This window comes from Crotalus tigris, unplaced genomic scaffold (genome assembly GCF_016545835.1).
Source record: "Crotalus tigris isolate CLP2741 ecotype Arizona unplaced genomic scaffold, ASM1654583v1 scf7180000020166.501630, whole genome shotgun sequence".
NCBI classification, from domain to species: Eukaryota; Metazoa; Chordata; class Lepidosauria; order Squamata; family Viperidae; genus Crotalus; species Crotalus tigris.
Window position 1 is genome coordinate 471,365 of NW_024097884.1, and position 24,266 is coordinate 495,630.

Below are 24,266 nucleotides of genomic sequence, written 5' to 3' on the forward strand. Positions count from 1 at the left end.
CAGAGGGGAAATTGTGGACAATAATTGTCTCTGAACTCTACTGTATAATCCGAATCCCACAAAAACAGCAGTACTCCTTCACTCTAGTTTCCCACCCTTCCCAACGAGCTCCAGTTGCGGCCTGTCATTCGGGAGATTGTTGCTAGTGCAAGACACTCGTTGGTTGTTAAGAGAATTGTCGGTTAAGTCACCATTCCACCCTCACGCTTCGCCTGCTAAAACACTGCCATTTCCGTCTGAAGAAAAAAGGTGGGTGTTTTTTGATCACGCTTCTCAATTCTCTCTCTTCGATTGGTTGAAAGTTGTCAGCTTCCAACCAATTGGGGTGACAAAATGGATTTAGTTAATGACGAGAAGCTTGATGCCCTGGTTGAGTGGACATATTGTATATCAGGGATCTTCAAACATGGCCTTTTTATGACTTGTGAACTTCAACTCCCAGAATTCCTCAGCTAGAGTTGAAATCCATAAGTCTAAAAGGGCCAAGTTTGAAGACACCTGCTGTATATCAATTTCGCCGCATGTCAGTGTCGAGAGGCGTTACCTCACAAGAGCCTCAACTCTGATCGTTGATTGGTTCGCTGTCACTTCAGTCAACGCGACCGTTGGCAAGACGGATTCTAAGCCCGGCCTTATTCGTCCGCCCTCCCTTGTGAAACGGCTTGTAATTGGGTGATGCCGTTAAACTCTCGCGCTGAGCTGGAGGGCGTGCCGCCGTGGCTCTTGCTCTCCGATAGGCTGCGAGGGTCACCGCGGAGGGGAGGGTTATTTTACGATGGGGGGCGGGTGAGAGACAGGAGGGGAAATTATGGCGGGAGAGACAAAAACGGCTTCCGAATGGCCCCATCATGGCTGCCACCTCCTGTTACGGGTTGTGGTTCTTTCGATCCTGGCGCGCGGCTCCGGTAAGCAGATGAGCACGAGATAGTTCAGGGCATCCCCAGTTGCCCCTTTTCCTCTTGAGCCTCTTCCGGTAACGGAGGCTCAGGATGCCTAAGTGGCCTTATTGTTAGGAAGCGATGATGAGCTCATGTTGATTTCTTAACCGGAAATCCCCCATCAGAAAATATTTCTTATCATTTAGGAGAACGAAGGGTACTCTGGATGGATTCTCCAGGACAGTCTTTTCCATCCTGGACCTCTCCAAATGGGACTTCCGTTCCCAGAATTCCCAGCCAGGCTTGGGGACTGGAATCCCAGCACGTCTTCTTGTAACAGTTTGGGCTATACCGAGTATTAAATTTTCCTCAACTTATGTAAAGTGATTTGAGGGGCGTGCTTGGATTATGATAGAAGTTTTAAAATTAAGTGGGCATCAGGTTTCTTGGTAAAAATGGATTTGGAAGGAAGAAAGGAAGGAAGGAAGGAACCTTGTGGAAAACGAAAGGAACTTTTACGAATTCTAGAGAGTTTAGCAGAGAGATTTATTGCGCAGGTTCGGAAGCAATAGAGACAAGCAATTCTGAACCCCGAGGGCGGGTTCAGACTTCAGTTTTATACTTTCTCTTTTTCAGAAACAAAGGACTACACATTTATGATAAACATTGTATTACATTAGGTTAGTTTCTCATGAGCATACAATGGAGAATTTTGCTACATACATTGTATTCGAGTGCAATGCGCATTTGGTTAGTCATATATTGCTAACACAGCATTCTAGTAATTATGCAGACACATCATTATTCTAGTGATATGATTTTTCATTATTATTATTCCACATTAGGAAGATCACAATAGTATGACAATATGGGCTATTGTTTAGAATACTCAGAAAAAAACCTCAAATGGATTATTGGGCAGAATTGATACTCTAGCATATCCTGTTTTCCTGTGAGTTGTGGCATAAGACAAATATTTACATCTGCTTATTAGCTTACTTTTCATACATATCATATGGGGGGGCAATGTGGCTAATGCTTATTTTAGTGGGTTTATAATTTATTTATAAAATTTATAATGGCTGTTTTATGGTTGTTGATGTCACTGCAAAGGGTAAATGGTTTATTAATCTTTTTAAAAAATCTAAATATGTTCAGATTGAGACTTAAGTAAGATTTCTTTTTGTGCGCTCTGCGATTTGATACAAGCAAAATGGATTGTGATCACCTAGCCTTTTGCCGTTACTATTATGCAAAACTGTCTTAGTATATATGTGGAGGGAGAGGGGAATCAAAGGAGTGCTATGTAAAATATGCTGCCTCAAACTCATAAAATAAATTTCAGGAGGTTCTAAATGTAAAAAAATAGGAAAAAAAGGCATATTGGAATTTTACTAGATATGACTATTCTGATCATTTTGTATAAATCGGTCTCATTGTCTTAAAAGGCATTTCTTTATTTTACTAATATATCTGTTTTCTTCTTTGTGTGGATTCCTGTAGATGGAGATGTAGTGTTACTTAGAGAACATCAACCATATCTACGTGATTCCTCTGAACAGTTTTGCTATTCAAATAAAATGATCCCAAAATGGCATGATATATGGACCAAAATTCAGGTAAGAATTAGATTACTTTTTTTTGCAACTGAGGTGAATCTTAGCTAATTTTTATGTCTATGAATAACCATAGATCTGTAAATATATCCTATGTGACTCCAATTTAGATTTCACTAAAACCCTGGTTATTTTTAGTTTTCTAGCGTCTTTGTTTTTTAATTTTTATCCCCCTTTTATTTTTTCATACACAACTCAAGATGTTGAATATAGCAAACCTCTTCCTATTTTCCTCACAACAACCCTGTGAGATGTATTGGAGTGAGAGAGAGAATGTGTGACTGGCCCAAAAACGCCCAGTCAGTTTCTACTTTGGAGCATGTAGAGGTGAAAGCAAATTATAAATTTGGAGCTTGTATAGTAAATTGCTAAGGATCCAATTTGCTGTGTATATTGTGTAACAAGAATAGTCCTGCTGTTTTGTCTTTTTAAGCTATTCCATTAGATGTAGTTAGTTTATACACATCTAGGAAAAACTTTGGTCCAAAAATATCTCACAGTTATAGAATTATATTCCATTCAAATAAGCTTTGAAGAAGATGATCAGGGACAGTCAAGAACAAGATTATATTCTGTAACTTAGTAATGTTGCAGTAGCATATTGTAATTGCTTATCCATACAGGCTATATTTTAACCTATTTCAGTATTAGAGGTTGGGAATGGAATTGAGTCAGTGGATTCTACTAGATAAGAATCAGAGTTCCTCCCCCACAAGGCCTTTTTGGGATGTTAGTTGTATTTCTCAGTTGGTTTCACAATGAGATTTAATATTAGTCTCTCTTTCCCATCACTAGATTAAATAGCCTTTTCTCCATAAATAAGCTGCCTGTTCAAAATGCTAAGTTTTTTCAGATTTCCTTTGGCAGTTTTTCAAAAGCCCTGTTAAGTTTTTAGCATTTTCCCCTGAAGCTAGTTGTTGTGCATTTTGTAAGGACAGTGTTGCACAACTTGTTAAAAGTAATGCTGGCTAATTCAACTAACTGTTAAATAATATTATGAAATCTCTGCATTAATTATGGAACTGTTCTTGCTTTTGACATCTCTTGTTTTTCCATCCAGATCCGAATAAACAGCACCAAGGTAATCCGTGTCATCCAAGTTGAAAGTGAGGAGAAGCTGAAAGAACTGGATGGATTTAGTTTATGGATGTATATTGGCTTGCTCTTCAAAGAGAAGCTTAATGATACTTACATTAATGTTGACATTTTCAGTAAAGAAACCTGCTTGAAAGTCGAGATATTAGACCCAGACTCCAAATATACCATCAGCGTTACTCGAAGTAAGTTTTCTTTTATCTTACTTGCTCTAACACAGGTATTCCACCACTTGCAACTGCAATTGTGCCCAGAATCTCTGTCATTGAGTGAATCAAATGTTAAGTAAATTACCATGTCACCACCTTACTCAACAACCACCTTACTCAACAACCACCTTACTCAACAACTGGGAGAACCTCGGCTCTCCCAGTTGTGGACACAAAGTGAACATGTGTGTCATTATACTCGGGCCTAGATCCTTTCCCTGCTCCACTTAGTTGAATTATTGCAGGCTCTTAATCAGTTTAGAACAGTGGTGGTGAACCTATGGCATGCGTGCCACAGGTAGTATGCAGAGCTGTCCCTGTGGGCACGCTTGCCATTTCTGGGCTCCTCCCCCTCTCCGCGCATGTGCAGTCTGGGAACAGTTGCAAGTGCTGGCCGGGGTGAAGGAATGTATAAAAGGAGCAGTTTTGGCGGGAGAGTGAGTGAAATCAGAGCCGCCATCCCCCTTTCGCAGTGCAGCCCCATCGGCGTGAACGGAGATGGCCCCAGGACAGTTGGGAAGGAGCCCTCACCTGGTGCGGGTCCTGTCTACAGGGTGGCTCTGATGGGGGCGGCGGCTGTTGCTCTGAGCCCCTTGACTGGCCAACCACACAGAGAAGCAGGAGGCAGCGGCGTGATCCCTGCATCGCCAAGCCAAGCTAGCCGCAGTTCTGGAAGCAAAACTCGTGCTGGTGGGGGCAGTGGCGGGGGAAGGTGAGCTGTGGCTCATGTGGGACAATGTGCGGCAGCAGCGGCAAAGGGTGCTCACATGCCAGATGCTGCCTTCCCCAGCTGCCGCCGCTGCCAGCACAAGAATAGTCAGCAGAGCTTCGCTTCCGGATCTGCTGCCTGACACTATTGGCCTCCACACACAGAAGCCAGCGAGCGCATGGGGGCCGATGGTGTCCGTCAGCAGCCACAGCATGCTGTCCTGCATAATGGCGTACTGGCCACAGAGCCCCATCGGCGCAGGTGGAAATCGCTCTGGGATAGCCGGAAAAAAGCCTTTGCCTGGCCTGGGTGCATCCACTCGACGGATCTGATGGGGATGGCTTCTGCTGCTGCTCTGACCGGTTAGCCCTACAGGGAAGCAAAAGGGGCAGCTGGTGCACGAATCTGCTGCCTCGGGCTGCTAGTGAGCAGCTGAGGTGGCTCCAGCCCCCCCGGCTGCCCCTCCACCTCCTGCTTTCCTGCTGACCGGTCAGAGCAGCAGCAGAAGCCACCCCCATGAGATCCGTCGAGTGGATGCGCCCAGGCCGGGCAAGGGCTTCCTCCCCCCCCCCATAAATCGGCAAGAAGTAAAACCTCTCTTATTATGGCTTAGTTCACAACCATAATAAGTTGCTCCTCCTGAGCAAAGGCACATGAGCTGGGTTTGTACCTCGACCTAGATTTTTGGGTGGGGGGGGGGAAATAGCAAGCTCCCGGGTGCCGATGCAGCAAAAAGATTAATGGGCTGCTGCGGCCCGCCTCTTGTTCCGGCCGCTGCAGATGATGGAGCTGCCAGCACAAGGCAGAAGAGCGGGGCCCTGAGGCGGGGGGGGGGTGAATCTCACTCCCTGGGCTGCGAAGCGTAGAGCAATTGGGGGGTGGGGTGCAAACAACACACGGGCAAGAGAATTGAAAATGAGAAAGACGCGGGCGGAAACATCTCCGGGACACTTGCCTTGGGGCTCTGCTCTTCTGACTGGCTGCTAGGAAAAAAATTCTCTGGAACAAAGGTTTTTTTTATTATGGTTGTGACCACCGAGGCCACGCCCACCCAGTCAGCCACGCCCACCCGGCACGCAGCGATAAATAAATGGTTTTTGGGTTGCGGTTTGGGCACTCGGTCTCTAAAAGGTTCGCCACCACTGGTTTAGAAGGTTCAAAACACTGGAATCTACTAGTGTTTTCATCAGATCTGAGATCCATCCCTCCACTGCACTGGAGGATTTCCCTTTCCTGCATGGCGGAGAGGGGAAATCTCTCAGGACACTGGGAGAACAGACCTCAAGTCCAATGTCCCCTCTGCTTGCAGCTTTTCCTGTTGGTTTCCCTGTTGACTTTTTGAGGAAACAGAACAAAAGATTGCAAATGGCAATCGCATTATCACAGGCCACTTGACAATCTGTTATAAATACGAACACCTAATGCACTACCTGGCATGCTCACACAACTACCTAAATTAAAGAAAATGTTCTAATGCCAAACCCTATATAAGAGCCATTTACGTGTAATAGTTAAGCCACCAGGGTAGAAACCAGGAGATCATGATTTCTAGTCCTGTCCTAGACACAAAACCAGCTGGTGACATTGAGTCAGTCACGCTCTCAGCCCTAGGAAGCAGACTATGGTAAGCTACTTCTGCAAATCTTGCCAAGGAAACTGCAAAGACTCTTAAGGGCAGTTGCCAGAAACATGGCTAACTCGGTTCCTCCCCCCCTCCAAAATGGAATAGTCTATCTGGGAGTTCTCTATCTTTGGAGGTTTGGAAGAGGCTGGACATCCATTTTTCAAGGATGGTCTCCTTCACAGAAAAATGGACTAGATCAGGGGTGTCAAAATGCTGGCCCGTGGGCCAGATCCATCATACTGAAGTGCGCCTACCCCATTGCCGGCAATGGAAAAAATGTCACAACACGTCACGTGATGTTGCGAATTTGATACCCCTGGACTAGATTATCCTTTTGATCTCTTCCAATTCCACAGTTCTATGATCCTGTAAAATTAGATGATGCGTTTCCTGAATGTGCTGCTTGGGTTCTGGGAATATCTTTACTTTTTTCATACATATTTTATTTCCTCTTTGTGTCTGAAGGATGGAATTATCCTGAATAAGCAAGGAGAATTGAACACATTTAGAATGATCATTGACTTTTTATGTATATATGTTACATTATGAAGCTTCAAGGCAGCATTTGCTACCATAAGGACAAGTCTAATAGGTTTAAATCTGCAGAAGTAAAAAAAGAGGAACATCTCATACACGGACATGCTTATTTTGTATACATAATATCTGTTCATTTTGAAACACAATTGTGCACAATTGCTGAGCTATGTTTGAGTATGGATAAGATGTTCTGAGGTACAAAATGTAAAGTGTGTGAATTGGTTTTATTATGCAGTCTGCATTTTTCAGATCAGTTGGTTCTTGAAAAAAATATGAATGATGAAAAGAACGGTTTTAAAACAAAATACTGTTTGCCTTTTTAAAGACTTTACAGCAATGATTCTTAATAGTCCTCTATCTTTTCATTTTGACAATCACTTTATCAAAAACCTGTATGCAGCAGAAACACATATTGATGGAAAGATATTTTTACTTTTTACATATATTTGCCGTTATATTCTGAGTAGCTCAGCCAGCTGATTAATAAAATAATAATTTTATTTTTTGTAGCACTTGATCCCAAACTCTTCATTGTTACATTTCTGGGCCTGCTGCTGTTTTTCTGTGGTGATTTGATGAGTAGGTAAGTAAAAATCCAGTAACTGGTAACCATATAATCTAGTAAATGCCTATCTCTGCTTCAGCTTGTGATTGTGTTAATCTGTCCCTTTTTACTACAGACTACTTGGCAAATATCAAATCTTGTTGTTTCTAGGGGCTTCCACGTAACAGGATATTTTTGTCCTCTGTTCTTTTTTTGGGTAGTGAAGAGAGACATTTGTGAAGTCTCAATACTTGTGCGTCATTACTTCCAAAACTTGCATGACTTCCACTACTACTACTATGTAATTTGGCAGCTAAAGTCTGTCCCTTTGGGGGAAGCTTTATGGCTTTTAGTTATTGGAGTATTGTTCAGTTTTCTTCTTGCTGCTATAATTCATTTTCTATTTGTCTTCCTGTCTACCCATCAGTCCTTGCTGTCATTTCTTTTTTTTTTTTTAATGGCTGCCAGTCCAAAACCTACAATTTCTAAAGTTACTGTTGAACTTGTGCCATGTGTAGATTTTCATGCACAGCATCTGAAATATTCTTTCTCTTTGCAGAAGTTCAATCTTCTTCTATTCAACTGGAATAAGCATTGGCGTACTGAGTTCATTGCTCATTGTTATCTACGTACTATCCAGATTTGTACCCAAGGTGGGTTAAAAATATGAAGGCTTAACTATATTACCGATAGAGGTTTTGGCAACATTCTGAAAAATAAATATCCTGAACTGGCTAAAGGCCTTTCTGCTTGGTATTTTTAGGTGTGGTAGTCTAACAGGTATGGAGGGTAAGGGATTACCTTATTGTATATTTGTATCTGTACTGAGGAAAATCAGAGCCCTCCCCCCTTTGTTTATTCATCTTCCCCCCTTTTTTCACTTTTTTTCCCTTTTGAATCCCTCCCCCCTTTTTATTGTTATGTTGTGTTTTATTTTATTTTCTGCCCGCCTCATTTATAATGTTTAAGTGAGCTTGGAAACGTGCAGGAAATTTTACTGACCTAGTTAGGTATAGAAAACAATTTCTTCACAATTTTACTACCCATAATGTGGTGCAGGTCCTTATGCCATCTAATTTGGCAGATTGGATAATAGTAGTTATATGATATGATGATAGCGCTATAATTTTCTTTTACCTTTGGTTATTATAAGAAGGGACTTTATTGGAAAACTATTAAAATTTTCTGAAAGAAAATTACAAATATAGCATTATCAGCAAATTGAACAAGTAAAGAACTCTAAATATCTAGAATCTTATTCATTATAGTGGGCTCCTGGAACACAAATTCAAAAGCCGTGCTCAAATTTTTTTAGAACTGAGTGGAGTGTGGAAGTTTTGATTCCAACTATTTTATGTGTTTTGAGGTTTAGGTTATAACTGAAGTGCTTTATGGAGCTTCATTTTTTTCATATGCTTCAATATTTTTCAACCTTGGGAACTTTAAGGTATGTGAACTTCAACTCCCAGAATTCCCCATGCTGGCTGAGGAATTCTGGAAGTTGAAGTTCACACATTTAACATTCCCAAACTTGAAAAATACTTGATATATAGGTATTGATTTTGGTCCATTGGAGATAATAAAGAATAAATTGTTAAGTGCCCTGATGTGTTTTCCAGGAATATCTAAGCTTTTAATTATGAGAAAGGATATGGTTTTGCATCTTAATTATTGGACAAATATGTATAATATTTCTTCAGACTTTTTAGCATCCCTAATCCTGATTGATTCAGTGGAGAAAAATGTTAAATAATTGTAATAATGGCAGTTTCTTGCCTCATTTTCTAATTTATCTAGAAACGGACAGAATTAAAAATATAGAGATAACAGAATTTCCAGAATATGTTTGCCATTATTTAACACAAAGAAAACTTATATTCCAGCTACATCCATACTGGCCTCAAGAGGACTGTATTGGACTATAGAAGAGCATTCACTTTGGCCCATTGTAATGTTTTTCTGTCTACATCAGAGGTGTCAAACTGCCGGCCCACAGACCGGTTGCAGCTCTGGCAATGCAAAAAAAAGTTGCAATACGTCACGTGACGCGGCGAGTTTGACACCCGTGGTCTACATTATTAGAGGGTAGATTCTTCCATTTTTCACATAAATGCGATCTCTATCTATTTGGCCCATACTCATATACCCTTGATAAAAGCTTCCTTAGATTTATCACATTTCTTTTAAGAAAAGGTCTGTAAGGAGAAAAGCAAAAATTCAGTTGTCTGATTTAGATCAAAAGGACTCATTTATGAATAATATAGCAGACCTTGCTTAAAAGCAACAGGAAAAACAGCCTTGAATGCACAAATGTTAGAAGGAAGCAGGATCATAATGCTTTAGCTGTACATCTTCATTTTTTTTTTTATTTTTAACTTTGCACTAATTTATTTTGCTAGTGTAAGATGGTCTGTGAATCTCTTAACTAGGATGACCTTTCCAATTTTCCATTTACAGTTGCATAAAATGTTTGTTTTGTTTTGAATGGGCAAAGGAAAGGAGTGTGATAAAACCTTGTATTTTCTTCTCCTATTGTGCAAGTGACCTCAGTGGATGAAAGGGATCCCAGTATAACACAATAGCATTCTATAAAGAAACAGAGTCAAAGAAAAAACCCTGGAGAATGAGCCTTTGGTAAACCTGAGAATGATCAGCTTAAATCCCCTGCTCCTCTTATTAAAAAAAATGTCTATAAGCAAAGACTTGAGTATCAAAACCAGAACATGATATACCTGTGCCAAGTAGGCCCATCTTATGTGATGTCCATTTGTTTTCCCACTTTCCCAAATCTGCACATTTGTTACTCATTATAGTTGCTACTTGATACATTTTGAAAAGTGGGTTTTGAGACATCCAAGTCTTCCAAATACTTAAAAACTTCACCCAGAAAAACATCTGTTATGATTACTACATGGAACTGTTCATGATTGAAAGAGCCAGCCAATCAGTGCAGTACATGAAGCCATTGGAATACTGCAGATAGAGAAACTGTCAAGAATGCTAAAGAAACTTTCTCTGATCTGTAACATTTTATTATTTCTGTTCTAGAAGAGCCCTATCTATCTCATGATTCTGGGTGGCTGGTCTTTTTCTATTTACCTTACCCAGTTGGCCTTCAGAAATCTTCAAGAAATATGTACATTATACTGGGAATATCTACTTGGTGAGTAGATGGTGGCAATTTTTTGCAATTTTTCTGAGCTAATCTACGCAGTTGATTTTCTTAAGCAGTGCTTAAGTAACTACTTTCTAAAATGATCCAAATATTCTCATTAGTTTGCGTAAACAAGGTTTGCAGGTTATTAAATTTCCTAGTTACCTATGAAAAATACAAAAATTCTTTTTGTGGCAGTATATTTGGAATTAAATAGAAGGAGATAGCAAATCTTGCATAGGTTTGTGAATCCATGATAGTGTAAGACATTGAGGTTGGAAAGAAATTGTGACATTATTTACACTTTCAGAACCATCTGTCAAATAATGCTGGTTATGCATTCCTCATTATTTGTCATATAAAACACAGGGTAGATTTGGAATGTCACTATTCTTCTCTATTAATAAGGACATTAACATTATTTTATTACATAATAAAAATTACAATGTAACCATTAGAAAAATAAATAGAAAAACAAAATAGAGCTTGCAGAATCAATGGAATCTTTACCAACTAACAGAATCATTCTAATTAAAAAAGAAAAAAATTAAACAAAGACATCTTTATTTAGAAAAAATACTCAAAAAGGCACAACTATCCAACAGCATAGAAATAAAACCTCAGTACATATCTTAACCCACTGTTGGACAGTCAGTTTGACCACTTTAATAGTATCAGTTAATTTCTGAAGAAATCGTGTCACAGATAAATAAATAGTATGGTCATGGGTAATCTTTGGAAGGCATATTTAGACCAGATGCTCTATAATTTAAGCATCTGAAACATTTGACTTTAGGTTTAAAATATTCTAAAAGGCTGGTTTATCAAACTTAAGTCCATATATGGTTTCTCCTGAGAAACCTTAAAATAAAAATGATGCTACAGTATAGACACTGGTTAATTCAGAAGCTAGACAGATTTTTCTTCTTACTCCCAGTCATCTTGCTTGATTTTATTCAATAAATATTGGTTTCTAGAGCATGAAGTTCAACTTTATCAGCTATAAAAACATTATATAATTGCATTTTCCAAAGTGTTGTATAATTTACTTCCTTAATGTGATTTTCCAAATTATGATCTATTAAGTTTTGTTTTTTCCATAAGCATAATTAATTATTCAACCTCAAATAGATGCCTTAAAAGCCTCCCTTACAATCACAGAAGTCACAGAATGAAGAAAGTTTATAATCTAGTCCCATCCTGTGTCGTGTATCACCAGCAATAAGGTTTATATTATAGTTATTAAATCAATCTGCTAAAATTCAAGAGACTGAAAAACAATCCTGCCAGGAATAAGTTTTATGAAGGGGGGGGGGTTGTTTCTGTGATGAATTCAGAAGTTGCCATGTGTGCCAATAAATAGGCTTGTGATGAACACTTTCCATAAATGAGAGCTCAGCTTACATGAAACAATACTGCAATGAAGCAAAGGATTCAAATTTTGATTAAATTCAGCACTAAAAAATAAACAAAACATCTGGATGGTCTTTAGTGGGTGTAAGGACCCACCCCACTTTGCATCTTAAGAAGACAGAACTCTTGGAATAGCTCTTCCAACAGGAATCCTTTATTAAGAGAAAATGGTTGCAGGCATGCTAGACAGGACTTGGGGTTCAAGCTCTCCCATTCAAGGTTTTAAGGGGTTCCCCAGTAGTCCCACCCAATCAACCCCCCTTCCAGTGATAGTTTCAAGTATCACAATTCCATCCCCTTTCTTCTTCCGTCTGGATGGAGACTTCAGATAACTACATGAAAGGCAATTACTCTTCTTTGATATGTTAACGCTTAGAGGCCACAATAAACACACATTCAGTCCTTTGAAGTGTGCTGAAGGAAGTGAGGGCCATAAAGCCCCTTTGCTCTCCCCCTTTTCTCCCTCTTATGGCAGAATCCAGAGAAGGCAGAATTGGGAGTTTCTATGTTTGATAATTAAAGATGAAATATAATTGGATTCTGACATCCGGCCCCTCTTAACAATAAGAGAGATCCACCTGAAAGAAAACACAAGTAAAGAATTTAGTTAGGCTTGTTAGGATACTCTGTGTGAAACTTCTTCAATAGCTTCGGGGCTCTGACGTGACGTTTATGGACCCACTCATTTTGTGAGGCAGGGAGGTGTTTCCAGGCAACTAGGTACTGAGTTGTTCCATGATATCTCCTAGAGTCAAGGATCTCTTTTATTTCGAAGTGTTGTTCCCCCTCCACCATGATTGGAGGTGGTGGGGGGGGGATTTTTGGCCGTAGAGGTGACTGATGCTCTCTTTTCAGCAAGCTGCAATGAAAAACTGGGTGTATTTGCCTGAGGTTTTTGGGTAATTCTAATTCTACTGTTACTGGATTTATGATCCTTTTAATTGGAAAAGGTCCTATATATTTTGGTCCAAGTTTTTTACAGGGCTGTAGGGACTTTAGGTATTTTGTAGATAAGTACACCATTTCTCCTATAATGAATGGTGTAGGCTCAACCCTTTTTTTATCGGCTTGTGCTTTGTATGCCCGCCTAGCTTCATCTAGTGATTTTCTGACTATTGGCCAGGTGTTTTGTAGGTTTTCCATCCATTCTTTCAGTGAAGGGATCGTTGGTTCTTTTGGGGTTAACTCTGGCATAGGGTTGAAACTTTGGCCGTTGGCTATTTGAAAAGGAGTGTAGCCTGTGCTGGAGTGGACTGCATTATTGTAGGCAACTTCTGCAAAAGGAAGTAAGTCCGTCCAATCACTCTGTTGGAAATTTAAAAAACATCTCAAATATTGCTCAAGTACCGACTGGCAGCGTTCCGCTTGTCCATCTCCTTGAGGGTGGTGGCTAGATGTCAATCCCTGAGTGGTCCCTAAGAGGGATAAAAATTCCTTCCAAAATGCAGACGTAAATTGCACTCCCCTATCAGAGATGATGCGTTGGGGTGCCCCGTGCAATCTGTAAATGTGCTGGATGAAAAGTTTTGCTAAGGCCTTTGCAGTGGGAATTTTTTGGCAAGGGATAAAGTGCACCTGTTTGGAAAATAGGTCCGTGACTGTCCAGATAACAGTATTCCCATTGCTTTCAGGCAATTCCACTATAAAATCCATGGCTATTTCCCTCCAGGGGGCTGAGGGACTTGCCACTGGTTGTAACAGCCCTGGCGATTTCCCTTGCAACCTCTTTGCTGATGCACAGGTTGGGCAGCTGGCAACATAACTTTCTATGTCCTTTTTTATTGATGGCCACCAAAATTGCCGTTTAATTAAGTGTAAAGTTTTTACAAATCCAAAATGCCCTGCTGATTTTGTGTCATGGCAAAGTTGCATGAAAGTTAGTCTTTGAGTTGTTGGTATATATAACTTTTCCCCTACCCAAGGCAATCCGTCTCTCATTGTGCACACATGTTTGTTTTTCTGGAACCAATCATCTGTTTCCAAACTTTTTCTGAATTCAATCCCAGTTTGGCTGTCCAGTTGTGGTTTTATTTTGGCTTGGGTTCTTGTGGTTACTGGCGCTGCCAGTTGTGATTCTGCCATTATTGGTCTAGAGTCTGTGGTTCGTGCGCTGTTATATTGGGGCATGCGAGATAGTGCATCTGCCAGGAAGTTCTTTCTTCCTGGTAAATGTTTGAGCTTAAATTGGAATTGGTGAAAATGCTGGGACCAGCGGGCTTGTTTGGGATTGAGTTTCCTGGAAGTTTTCAGGGCTTCTAAATTTTTGTGATCAGTCCATACCTGGAAGGGGATTTTGTTGCCTTCCAGGAACTGTCGCCACGTGAGTAATGCCCAACGTATCCCATAAGCCTCCTTCTCCCATACGGGCCAGCGCTGTTCTGTTTCCGTGAGTTTCTTAGATGTATATGCACAGGGTTGCAATACTGCATCATCATTTTCTTGTAATAGCACAGCCCCCACTGCCACATCACTTGCATCTGCCTGTATTATGAAGGGCTTGTCCATATCTGGGTGCCTTAGTACTGGTTCGGCAGAAAAAAGTCTCTTTAGTCTCTCAAACGCTGCTTGGCACTCCATTGTCCATGTTAGTGGCTGGCTAGGTTTTACTGAGGATGTTCCCTTCGTTTTTAGTAAGTTGGTGAGGGGCAAGGCTATCTGTGCAAATGAGGGGATGAATTGGCGGTAAAAATTTGCAAAGCCCAGGAAACTTTGTAGTTGCTTTCTTGTGCGGGGTGGTGCCCATTCTAATACTGCTCTGACCTTCTCTGGGTCCATTTCAATGCCCTGTGGGGATATGCGATAGCCTAGGTAGTCTATCCTTTCCTGGTGGAATTCGCATTTTGAGAGTTTGGCATATAGGTGAGCGGCTCGCAGCTTCTTTAAAACCGCTCTGACAAGTTTGACGTGTTCTTCTTTTGTTTCGGTAAAGATAAGAATGTCGTCCAAGTAAACAAGGACCCCCTTAAACAGGTGCTCCCTTAGAACGTCATTGATTAATTGCATAAAGACTGCAGGGCCCCCTTGTAATCCAAATGGCAAGACTTTGAATTGATAGCACCCCATGGGGCAGTTAAATGCAGTCTTCCATTCGTCCCCTTCCTTGATTCTCACGCGATAGTAAGCTTCCCTTAAGTCTAGTTTAGAAAAAATTTTCCCTTTCGATAGGTGTGACAGCATGTCTTTCATGAGGGGCAGCGGGTATAGGTTGCTTTCACTGATTGTGTTCAGGGCCCTATAATCCACGCATAAACGTAAAGAGCCATCCTTCTTCTCTCTAAAAAGGACCGGGGCAGCCACTTTAGGCTTAGCTGGTTCAATGAAACCTCTCTCCAGGTTTTTTTTTATAAATCTTTCCATTTCCTCCTTCTCCTTTGGGCTCATGGAGTATAATCTGGGCTTCGGGAGTTTTGCCCCAGGCTTGAATTCAATGGTACAGTCTGTGGGTCGGTGGGGGGGAAGCTCATTCGCCCTCTCCTCACTGAAGACTTCAGCAAGGTCCCTATATTCCTCTGGTATTTCTGTTAATCTTTTTTCCTCTCCTATGGATGCTTTTTCTATTCTTGATTCTGGTAGCCTCCCTTGGGGTTTTAAGTCCATAGGGTCCCCCTTCGGGAATTTGATTTCTGTCGTCCTCCAATTTACCCAGGGGTTCCATTTTTTCAACCATTCCATCCCTAGAATCATTGGGCATTCCATACCTGGGGTCACCACAAACGTTAAGTCCTCTTCATGGTTGCCCAGGGAGAGGTGTATTGGCAGAGTGGCTAGGGTAGCTGGCACCCCCCCTGCTATGGATCCATCTAGCTGGCCAAATGAGATTGGTTGTTCCAGTCTCCTGGATGGGATGCCCAGATTCCCCACTAGTGTTGGGCTAATGAGGCAGCGGGTGCAGCCAGAGTCTATTAAGGCTTTCACCTTCACAGCTTCGGGCATGGGGGGGATTAATATAGTCACTGTTTTGAAGATGGGTGTGATGCGTCCACTTACCAGGGGTTCGCCTTCCGAGCTGTCATCTGAGGCATCCACCGTCCCTGTGGTGTAGGCTGGAGTTCTTTCCCCTTGGTGAGCAGAGGTGGGGTTTTCTGCAATTTCCATCATTTTCATGGCTGTTTCTTTTGGCTTAGCTGAATACCCTCTGGGTTTGTTGATTGGGGATCTGTCTGGGTTGTGCTGGGGGGCCTTTGAGCGGCATTCTACAGCTCGATGCCCTTCTCTTCCGCACTTGAAACACCCCATCTGCTTCTTGGCTGTATCCGATGATTTCACCGGTTGGTGTGTCAGCTCAGGCGGGGGGCGGCTCCATTGTTTTCCTCGGCGATGCCTCTTCAATATGTCGATCTCTGCTTCCTCTGCCAAGACGTACCATTCCTCAAGTCGATGTGGGTCTCCTCGGGGCAGGCAAGCATCATATAGATCATAGTTTAGTCCGTCTTTGAAACGGCCAAGGAGGATGTCTTCTGGCCAATTCAGTTTGCTGGCAATGGCTCGGAATTCTTGTGTATACTCAGCCACTGGGCGTTTGCCCTGCCTCATCGTTGTTATTCTTTCACGGGCTTTGCGATCAGCCAGGGGGTCTTCAAATCGTCTTCTCAACGAGGACATGAAACGGTTGAAGTTACTGAGTTCTGGGGCATTGGAGTCATGCAGGTTCACCACCCAATCTGCAGCTGGTCCATCCAGGGCAGATTGCACGATCCGGATGCGGGCTTTGTCGCTGGGGATGTCCTGCCCATATTCCTCCATGTAGCTGAGGACTTGGGTTAGGAAAAACCCCAAGCGTGTTGGCTCCCCTTTGAATTTCACCTCCAACGGTGGACGTCTTGGAATGGATCGGTGCCTCCATTGTGGGTGGTAGTGTCTTCCGTCCAGATTTCCATCTGTGGTCCGGTAGGGGGTGGGAGCTCCTGGATCAGTAAATGTCCCTGGGGTTGCAGGTTCCACGTCCCCCTCGGTGTCTCTCCCTTTGTGGCTCCAGGAACTGGGGCGGGCGTAGGGCTCAGGAATCTCCTCTCCTAGGGAGCTGAGAGTTCTCTTCATCAGGTCAATAGCTCTCTCTAGGATCCAGTCTGAGTACGGCATACAGCTTCCTCCCTCTTCACTTGCGTGCAGGGATTTCTCCATCTCCTGCTTCCATTCTGGTTGCTTGGTCCCCCGTCTCAGGGTCACTTTTCTTGATTCCTTTCCCCACTCGCTTTTCTTTCCAACGCCCATCGACCAGCGAGGCTTGTGGTCCTGTGTCTCCACCACTTCTTCTTCTGAGAAATCTGGCCTCTCGGATCCCAACATCTGGCAAGGTTCCAACTGGGTCAGCGGCTCTCTTTCCAGGGAGTTTTCTCCCTCTCTTGCTTCGTTGTCTGACATGGTAAATTTTTGCAAAATCCCCCGGCAAGGGTCTACCTTCCAGGTGGATTAATTTTGCAAGTCCTGTCTAATGTAAGGACCCACCCCACTTTGCATCTTAAGAAGACAGAACTCTTGGAATAGCTCTTCCAACAGGAATCCTTTATTAAGAGAAAATGGTTGCAGGCATGCTAGACAGGACTTGGGGTTCAAGCTCTCCCATTCAAGGTTTTAAGGGGTTCCCCAGTAGTCCCACCCAATCAACCCCCCTTCCAGTGATAGTTTCAAGTATCACAATTCCATCCCCTTTCTTCTTCCATCTGGATGGAGACTTCAGATAACTACATGAAAGGCAATTACTCTTCTTTGATATGTTAACGCTTAGAGGCCACAATAAACACACATTCAGTCCTTTGAAGTGTGCTGAAGGAAGTGAGGGCCATAAAGCCCCTTTGCTCTCCCCCTTTTCTCCCTCTTATGGCAGAATCCAGAGAAGGCAGAATTGGGAGTTTCTATGTTTGATAATTAAAGATGAAATATAATTGGATTCTGACAGTGGGACTGTTTGATGAATTACTAACATTTCTGGTTTTTTTCCCACCTGTTCTAATACCACATATTGGAAGAAGCATATCTTGTCTTCTAGGAACATAATATTTTTATAATTCTTGTTTTCTTGATAAAAAGTGTGATGCATTTCTTCTAGATCAGCATGTTGCAGGTTGTACTTGTTTGATGTTTTGTAAAATATGCTGAGTCAGAAGGATGAATTCTTGCATTTTATTTGCTTCTGGCTTCAGTTTTTAGCTGTATGATAATGTCCAAATTATTCAGAACAGATTTGATATTTTTACTGGCTGACTTAGACAAGCTGAATTATCCTGAAAGAGTAACTCCTGGTGATCGTGAAAATCCAAATAAAAATAATTCTTTTTATTCCTCCACAGGCTACCTGGTCATCGTAGGGTGTATAAGCTTTGCTGTGTGCTACAAATATGGCCCTCTGGAGAATGAACGGAACATAAATCTCCTCACTTGGGGTCTGCAGACTTTCGGCTTGCTGCTCCTTTATATGAGCATTCAGATACGATATATTGGCGTCATCTTGATTGTAACTGCAATCTGCACTAAAAACCTGGAGTACCCTGTCATATGGGCCTATGCCATCTACAGGTGATGGATGGGAAACATTGGCTTGGCTCAACCTAGAAAACATAATGTAAATAATAGGTCCATTAAGACATTTGTAGGGTATGGCTGGGTGAATATGTTTATATGCATAATGGTGTTCCAGAAATGAGTGACTTACATTTTCAGTTGTTGAAATTCTTAGTATGTTATTCTTTCCTGGCTAATTCTCTAGTTTCTATAGTGTATGGATAATGTCAGATGACAGACATCATTATATGATTCCCTGGAGGAGGCAGCTGCCAAAAAAAACCCTCTGAAATTGCAAAATCTCAAGAAAGAACACTGAAGACTCGGAGTTAGTTTTAATTTGGGGGTTCTATACTGCACTGTTTAAGGTAGTATTAGTTATGCGATATCTGAAGCACTGAGGTCAGCCTATGTTTTAAATCCTCTAAAGGTGAAATTATTGTTTGTTTAGTTTGGGCTTACCATGCTATGTGATCTCAGGCGCTGTTTAGTGTGTTGAACATATTTCATGATCTATCTGTTGAGATTTTGGGTGGCTTATAAAGCTTTCCTTTTTCTTGTGTCTTCACCACAACCTGGGCACACTTGTAGAAAGCACTTGCTCAGAACTGAAGTGCATTAATGAATAAAGAGAAGTACCTTTTGCTGACCATTTTTTTTAAACAAGGTAATCCCTGCTGTATATTTTTATCTAAGAGACAAAACAAAACGAGACACATAGATGACAAGCAATTTTAGAAGCTGTAGAAAATGATGTAAATTTCTTCTGATAAAAGTTCATGTAAATTTCTTCTGATAAAAGTTCATTGTTGAGGTGAGAGGCAGGCTCCTGATCTATGTCTTCTGTTTTGTAAAGATATCTGGGTGTAAAGATATCTGACTAAGATATCTGGGTGTTGCACTTGAGTGCTTTGTCTAAATATATTAGCAAGATATTTCAGGAAAATGAGATACAATTGATTTAAGATTCCTCGAACCATAAAGTTTTTGCTAAACATGGGGAGAAATGAGGGCTGATTAGCTAAGAACACTTATTAGATCATGGAAGATTCTACTCTCGTAAGTGCTGCTGAGCAACAGTGAGTCCACATTCTCAAGAAGAGGCTTGATTTCAAAGCACCATTCTGATAATCTTTATCAGAGGCCTTTGGCATGTTGAAGATGAACAATAATACAATAGTATCACAAACAGATATAACAATGTTTTAGCATTTCTTAAGATATTTATGCAAAAGATGTAATATGACCGCAAGTTGTTACAGAATAATTCAGTAAAACTGGGAGGACAATATCCCTGTCAAGAAGGCCTAGGTCTAGAACATTCAACTCTGAGCCCAACTTATAATAGGGTACAGTGTTGAGTGTGTGTGTACCTCTCCTAAGTGCCCTCTCCTAAGTGGTTTGAAGATGATTGCAAAGGGCCAGATTTCAATGTTTGACTTACAGGTGCTACTAACGCCATTGCTGTCCTAGCAGGAAGCTGTTCACAGCTCCAGAAAAGCCCACCCCACCACGCCTGTTGACCGAGGAAGAATATCGGATCCAGGGGGAAGTAGAGACACGCAAAGCCTTGGAACAATTGCGGGAGTACTGCCAAAGTCCAGAGTTCTCTGCGTGGAAAGCAGTCTCCCGCATCCAGACTCCAAAAAGGTACTGTCCATGAAGATCATCGGAAGGGAAGGGTCAGCTACAATGTGCTGTGGGATTTTTTTTTTTTTTTTTTGTAATCTTAAAATTTTAAGAAACTCAGTTTAAAGCCATATTTGTGGGAGGACCACGAAAAGGGATGTATAAGGAATCAAATTCAAAACTGAATCTAGGTTTCTTTCATGGGAAGAAAACCCATCTTTTGTATGTACATGCTATACTCAGTTAGGTTTCCTCCCCTCCCCCAATTGTCTTGCAAATACTTGGTAAAAATTGTAGAAGGAAGTAGTTGTAGGGTTCATTAGTTATAGCATTGCCTACGTTGTTCTTTCTTTCTTTCTTTCTTCCAGATTTGCTGATTTCATAGAAGGTGCCTCACATGTCGTTCCCAACGAGGTTTCTGTCCATGAGCAGGAGTATGGGTTGGGGGGTTCCTTTCTAGAGAATCAGCTCTTTGAAGAGGAAGATGAGGAAGATGACACCAGTTTTGACGAGGAGGATTGTACAGAGACACCGTGGCCCCAGAATCACTTACATTTTCAAGATAAAACTGGCCACTGTTGATGCAAGTGGATTGATTGATGCCCCTTATTGAGCACGTCTGCTGTTACAATTGAGGATTGCTATAGAAAAGCCTTTTCTGTGTAGCATTGCTTAAGTAGCAGCGTAGGCTTCACAATCTCTTGAGAGAAAGGAGTTTGACAGGGCTCTAAAGCCCTGCCATCTATTCCAGACCCATGACACGATCATGAACTGCAACATACTTGGCATGTACTTCAAGATCCTTGACTAAATATCTTAACTCCAAGCTGGTCAGAACCTACAGCTATTAGCTGTGAGTAGCCTAAGGAGGAGGAATATGGAGAGCTTGTAAATCGTTACTGAAAGCCAGTGAAAAATGACAAATTATTTTGCCCTGATAAAAACAGGCTACCTGAAGAAAGGTTTGAAAGTCCAGGTGAATTTGATAGATATATCCTGGGAAACAATAGCTGCTGCCCTTTGATTTTCCAGGGTACCAACGAAGTTTTGAGAGCGTGCTGCTCTTCCTCCAGTGGCTATGCTTTTCACTTGTTGGCTTAAATATTGTTTCCTGGGTTGAGTACACTGAAGGTGTGAGGCTACTGCTTGTTGCAGAATGTGTGATGAGCTTGCTGGGAGCCAGTAAGTCACTAGGTCTCCCAAGGAGATTCTTTCGTCCTATACATGGTAATTGCACAAATAGAAATATTTTTAATTATATACCTTGAGAAGGGGGTTGCTTCAACTAAAATACTTCCTGTAGACATCACAGGATGTTCCCTGTTTTAACTTATTTGTGGCCTTTTTGGTGGGGCTGTGTAAAACTGACTGTACCAGATATGAGCCACTTTCAATTTGAAGAATTAATTTCTGAAAGGCTGGAGTGGAGGTTCCAGAATGGTTTGAAGAAAAAAACAAATCTGAAATGCTGGAATTTTTTTTTTACAAAACTGCTTTTTGGGAATCCAAAACTTTGTGATCTTCAGCAAACCCACAATGGCTCAGATTTAAATCGTCTTGTTTTTACCTGAAAGTCCTCAATAATACTGTAATCCTGCGAGAAAATTCAATTGCATCTGAATGAGGACACCGCAATAAATTCATAGTAGGTGCTTACATGCAATACCTGCCCAAAATGTTTGTATTTATAGCCATCCAATTTTTATTAACTGATAAATTGGTCACGAAGTTGTGCTTTTAAGTTTCTGTTGCTGCCCCCATCCTTAACAGGATTGAAAGAGCTCTAATAATCCATTCTATTTTCAGGCCCTGTCAGCTTCCTAGTCACTAAAGTTTGGTTTGGTTACACTAGTTCAGTTTGGTTACATAAGGATCTGTTATTTTAACTATCGGTAGGATTAGAGTTGGTTCCAAAAACCAGAAGACAGGGAAAACCTATCAAACAATAAAGTTGACATACTATATTTTTCCTGTCCATTTGAAGTGTTAAGAAAAAGCTATGGTCCTTGCTATATGCATGCCAAATGTGTAAAATGTTAAAACCAATCTGAAATAACGAGGATAAAAGATTTAATTTATGCAGTACATCTTTACTTAATTTGGGATACAAACCATGAAGGTGTTTTGAATAGAATAAAATCTTCCCAAATGGTCAAAGCTAATACAGACATAACTGAATTTTTAGACTGAATAAATGGAGAGTACTTTAGTATTTTCTAACTTGACTTGTGAAATTTTTTTAATAAAAGTATTTTTTTGTATAGTAGAAAATGAACTTTGTGTTGTCATTTGGGAAGTCAAGAGATCTAATCCCACTTACTGACATTAGTACTGTAATTTGCATAATAATCTGCAAACAACCCTAACCTTTGACTGAAAGATTTCTACCATCTGTTTGTTGGGTTGTCCTGGTGAGTAAGTAACTGAACAGTGAAGTAAACTTGGCAATGAGTTTCGAAAAGTGAAAAAAAAATGAGTGGTCATCTTATGTGCTTTTTGGGCTGTTGGCTGATGTAACTTAGTCAGAGTTCAGGAAGATATTTCCTAACCAACTCACTCAATTTTACAACTGATTTCATTGAGAGGTACTGTGGTTGATAAGAGAACAGTGATGAACAGCACCTATGTAAGTTGAATTTGGCAAATGAAGGATAGAGAAACTTGATTCAGTGGTTTCTAGTTCACATGTTCCTGCTTTCAACTGACCTATCATTCTACATGCTTAAAAGTGTCTCGTTTGAACTCTATTAAATGAGCCCTTTGTAATGCCTGAAACATTCCCCAACTTCCTGTGTTCAAAAAGTTTCTGTATGGCATTTTTCTCTCTTAATGCCTCTGCAGCCAAAGGATTTGTAAGTTTCAGTCCTTAATGGTCAAATCTGCCTCATAATTTCTCCCCTCTCTAATTCCAACACAAAAGAAAGTTATGGATGATAAAGATGAGTGGTCTGGCTTTTAGGATTATCCGATTATCTGAGATTGCTGTTAAAATTTTAAATGTTTACCTTAGAACAGGCATTGTCAACTGATTTGGTTCAGGAATTGTGTCCACCTTTCATAGTTGCTACTAGGATGCAAGCAATAAATGCTAGTAATAAAGGAGAATTATTTGTAGCTCAGGGTTGATATGAGTCCTTTGTGCTCTCTGAGCTTGCTTGTTTTCTTGCAGACCTTTTATTACCCAAACTAGGTAACATCATCATCATCATCATAATAAAGTTGGAAGGGACCTTGGAAGTCATCTAGTCCAACCCCCTGCTCAGGCAGGAAACCCTATACCATTTCAGACAAATGGCTGTCCAGTCTCTTAAAAACTTCCAGTGTTGGATCATTTACAGCTTCTGGAGGCAGGTTGTTCCACTGGTTAATTGTTCTAACTGTCAGGAAGTTTCTTAGTTCTAGGTTGCTTCTCTCCTTGATTAGTTTGCATCCGTTGCTTCTTGTCCTGCCTTCAGGCGCTTTGGAGAATAGCTTGACTCCCTCTTCTTTGTGGCAGCCCCTGAGATATTGGAACACTGCTATCATGTCCCCCCTCATACTTCTCTTCATTAAATTAGATGATGTTATACCTAGCTTGGATAATGAAATGTCTGCAAGAAAACAAACAAGCTCAGAGGGCACCAAGGTGCACTTAAGGGCACCTTAAGCAATAAATCTGAACTTAAAATAAGAATTCTTTGTTAGCTGGAATTGGTTGACTATATAAAGTGTTATAATACCTTTTTAAAGTTACAAACAAGGTATCTTTCTATGCAGTATGCTTTTAATTAAGGGGGGCAAGATATATAATTTTTTCCTTTATTGCATTCTTTCACTTTTAAACTTTTCTTTGACAATGCATGTATTTTTATCTGTTGGGGTTTTTTTTTCTGTTTTACTGTCATTATTTTAAAAGCAATAAGAAATAAATGGAAAAGAGAGGCAAGGCTGATTCACTTATCTTTAACCACCAACAGTCTGATTTCAGAGCTTTCATGCTTGAGCAGTTATTATTCATAAAGTTCACATTTAAAATATTAAAAGGACAAAAGTCTTGCTTTCAGTCAAATGTCCTGTGATTCAGTGGCTGCTATGCTGTGTCATCTATCACTGAATTTGATCATAAATTATAGGTTCAGTTCAACATGGATGTAGACCTGTCCAGATGCTCCTATATAAACCAGACATCAGAGTTGTAATACTACAACAAGAATCAAATGGTCATATATTGCATATAGTTTCTTTAACTACAACAAAGAAAGAGCAAAGTCTTATCTAAAAAGGATGGGAGAGAACTGAAGATAATGGTGTTTACATGGTCATTATAATGTGGTTTGGTTTGCTAAGTCTGACAGTAGCCACTGTGATTTATAAATCATGG

The 24,266-nt window shown here is 40.9% G+C and overlaps 1 protein-coding gene across 3 annotated transcripts; it reads left to right on the forward strand.

Annotated features, from left to right (window-relative positions):
- The first annotated feature begins 749 nt into the window (after positions 1 to 749).
- NEMP1 (nuclear envelope integral membrane protein 1) lies at positions 750 to 22,177 on the forward strand. 3 transcript variants are annotated; one of them, XM_039365710.1, is made up of 9 exons: positions 750 to 905; positions 2,382 to 2,497; positions 3,555 to 3,774; positions 7,179 to 7,251; positions 7,772 to 7,865; positions 10,261 to 10,375; positions 18,067 to 18,292; positions 19,751 to 19,927; positions 20,275 to 22,177. In XM_039365710.1, exons 1-9 carry the CDS (start codon positions 809 to 811, stop codon positions 20,486 to 20,488), a joined length of 1,332 nt encoding a protein of 443 aa, XP_039221644.1. In that variant the 5' UTR covers positions 750 to 808; the 3' UTR covers positions 20,489 to 22,177. The 3 variants fall into 3 exon arrangements, with proteins under 3 accessions (XP_039221644.1, XP_039221645.1, XP_039221647.1); XM_039365711.1 differs by having other exon boundaries at positions 19,754 to 19,927; XM_039365713.1 differs by having other exon boundaries at positions 10,264 to 10,375.
- Positions 22,178 to 24,266: the final 2,089 nt, after the last annotated feature.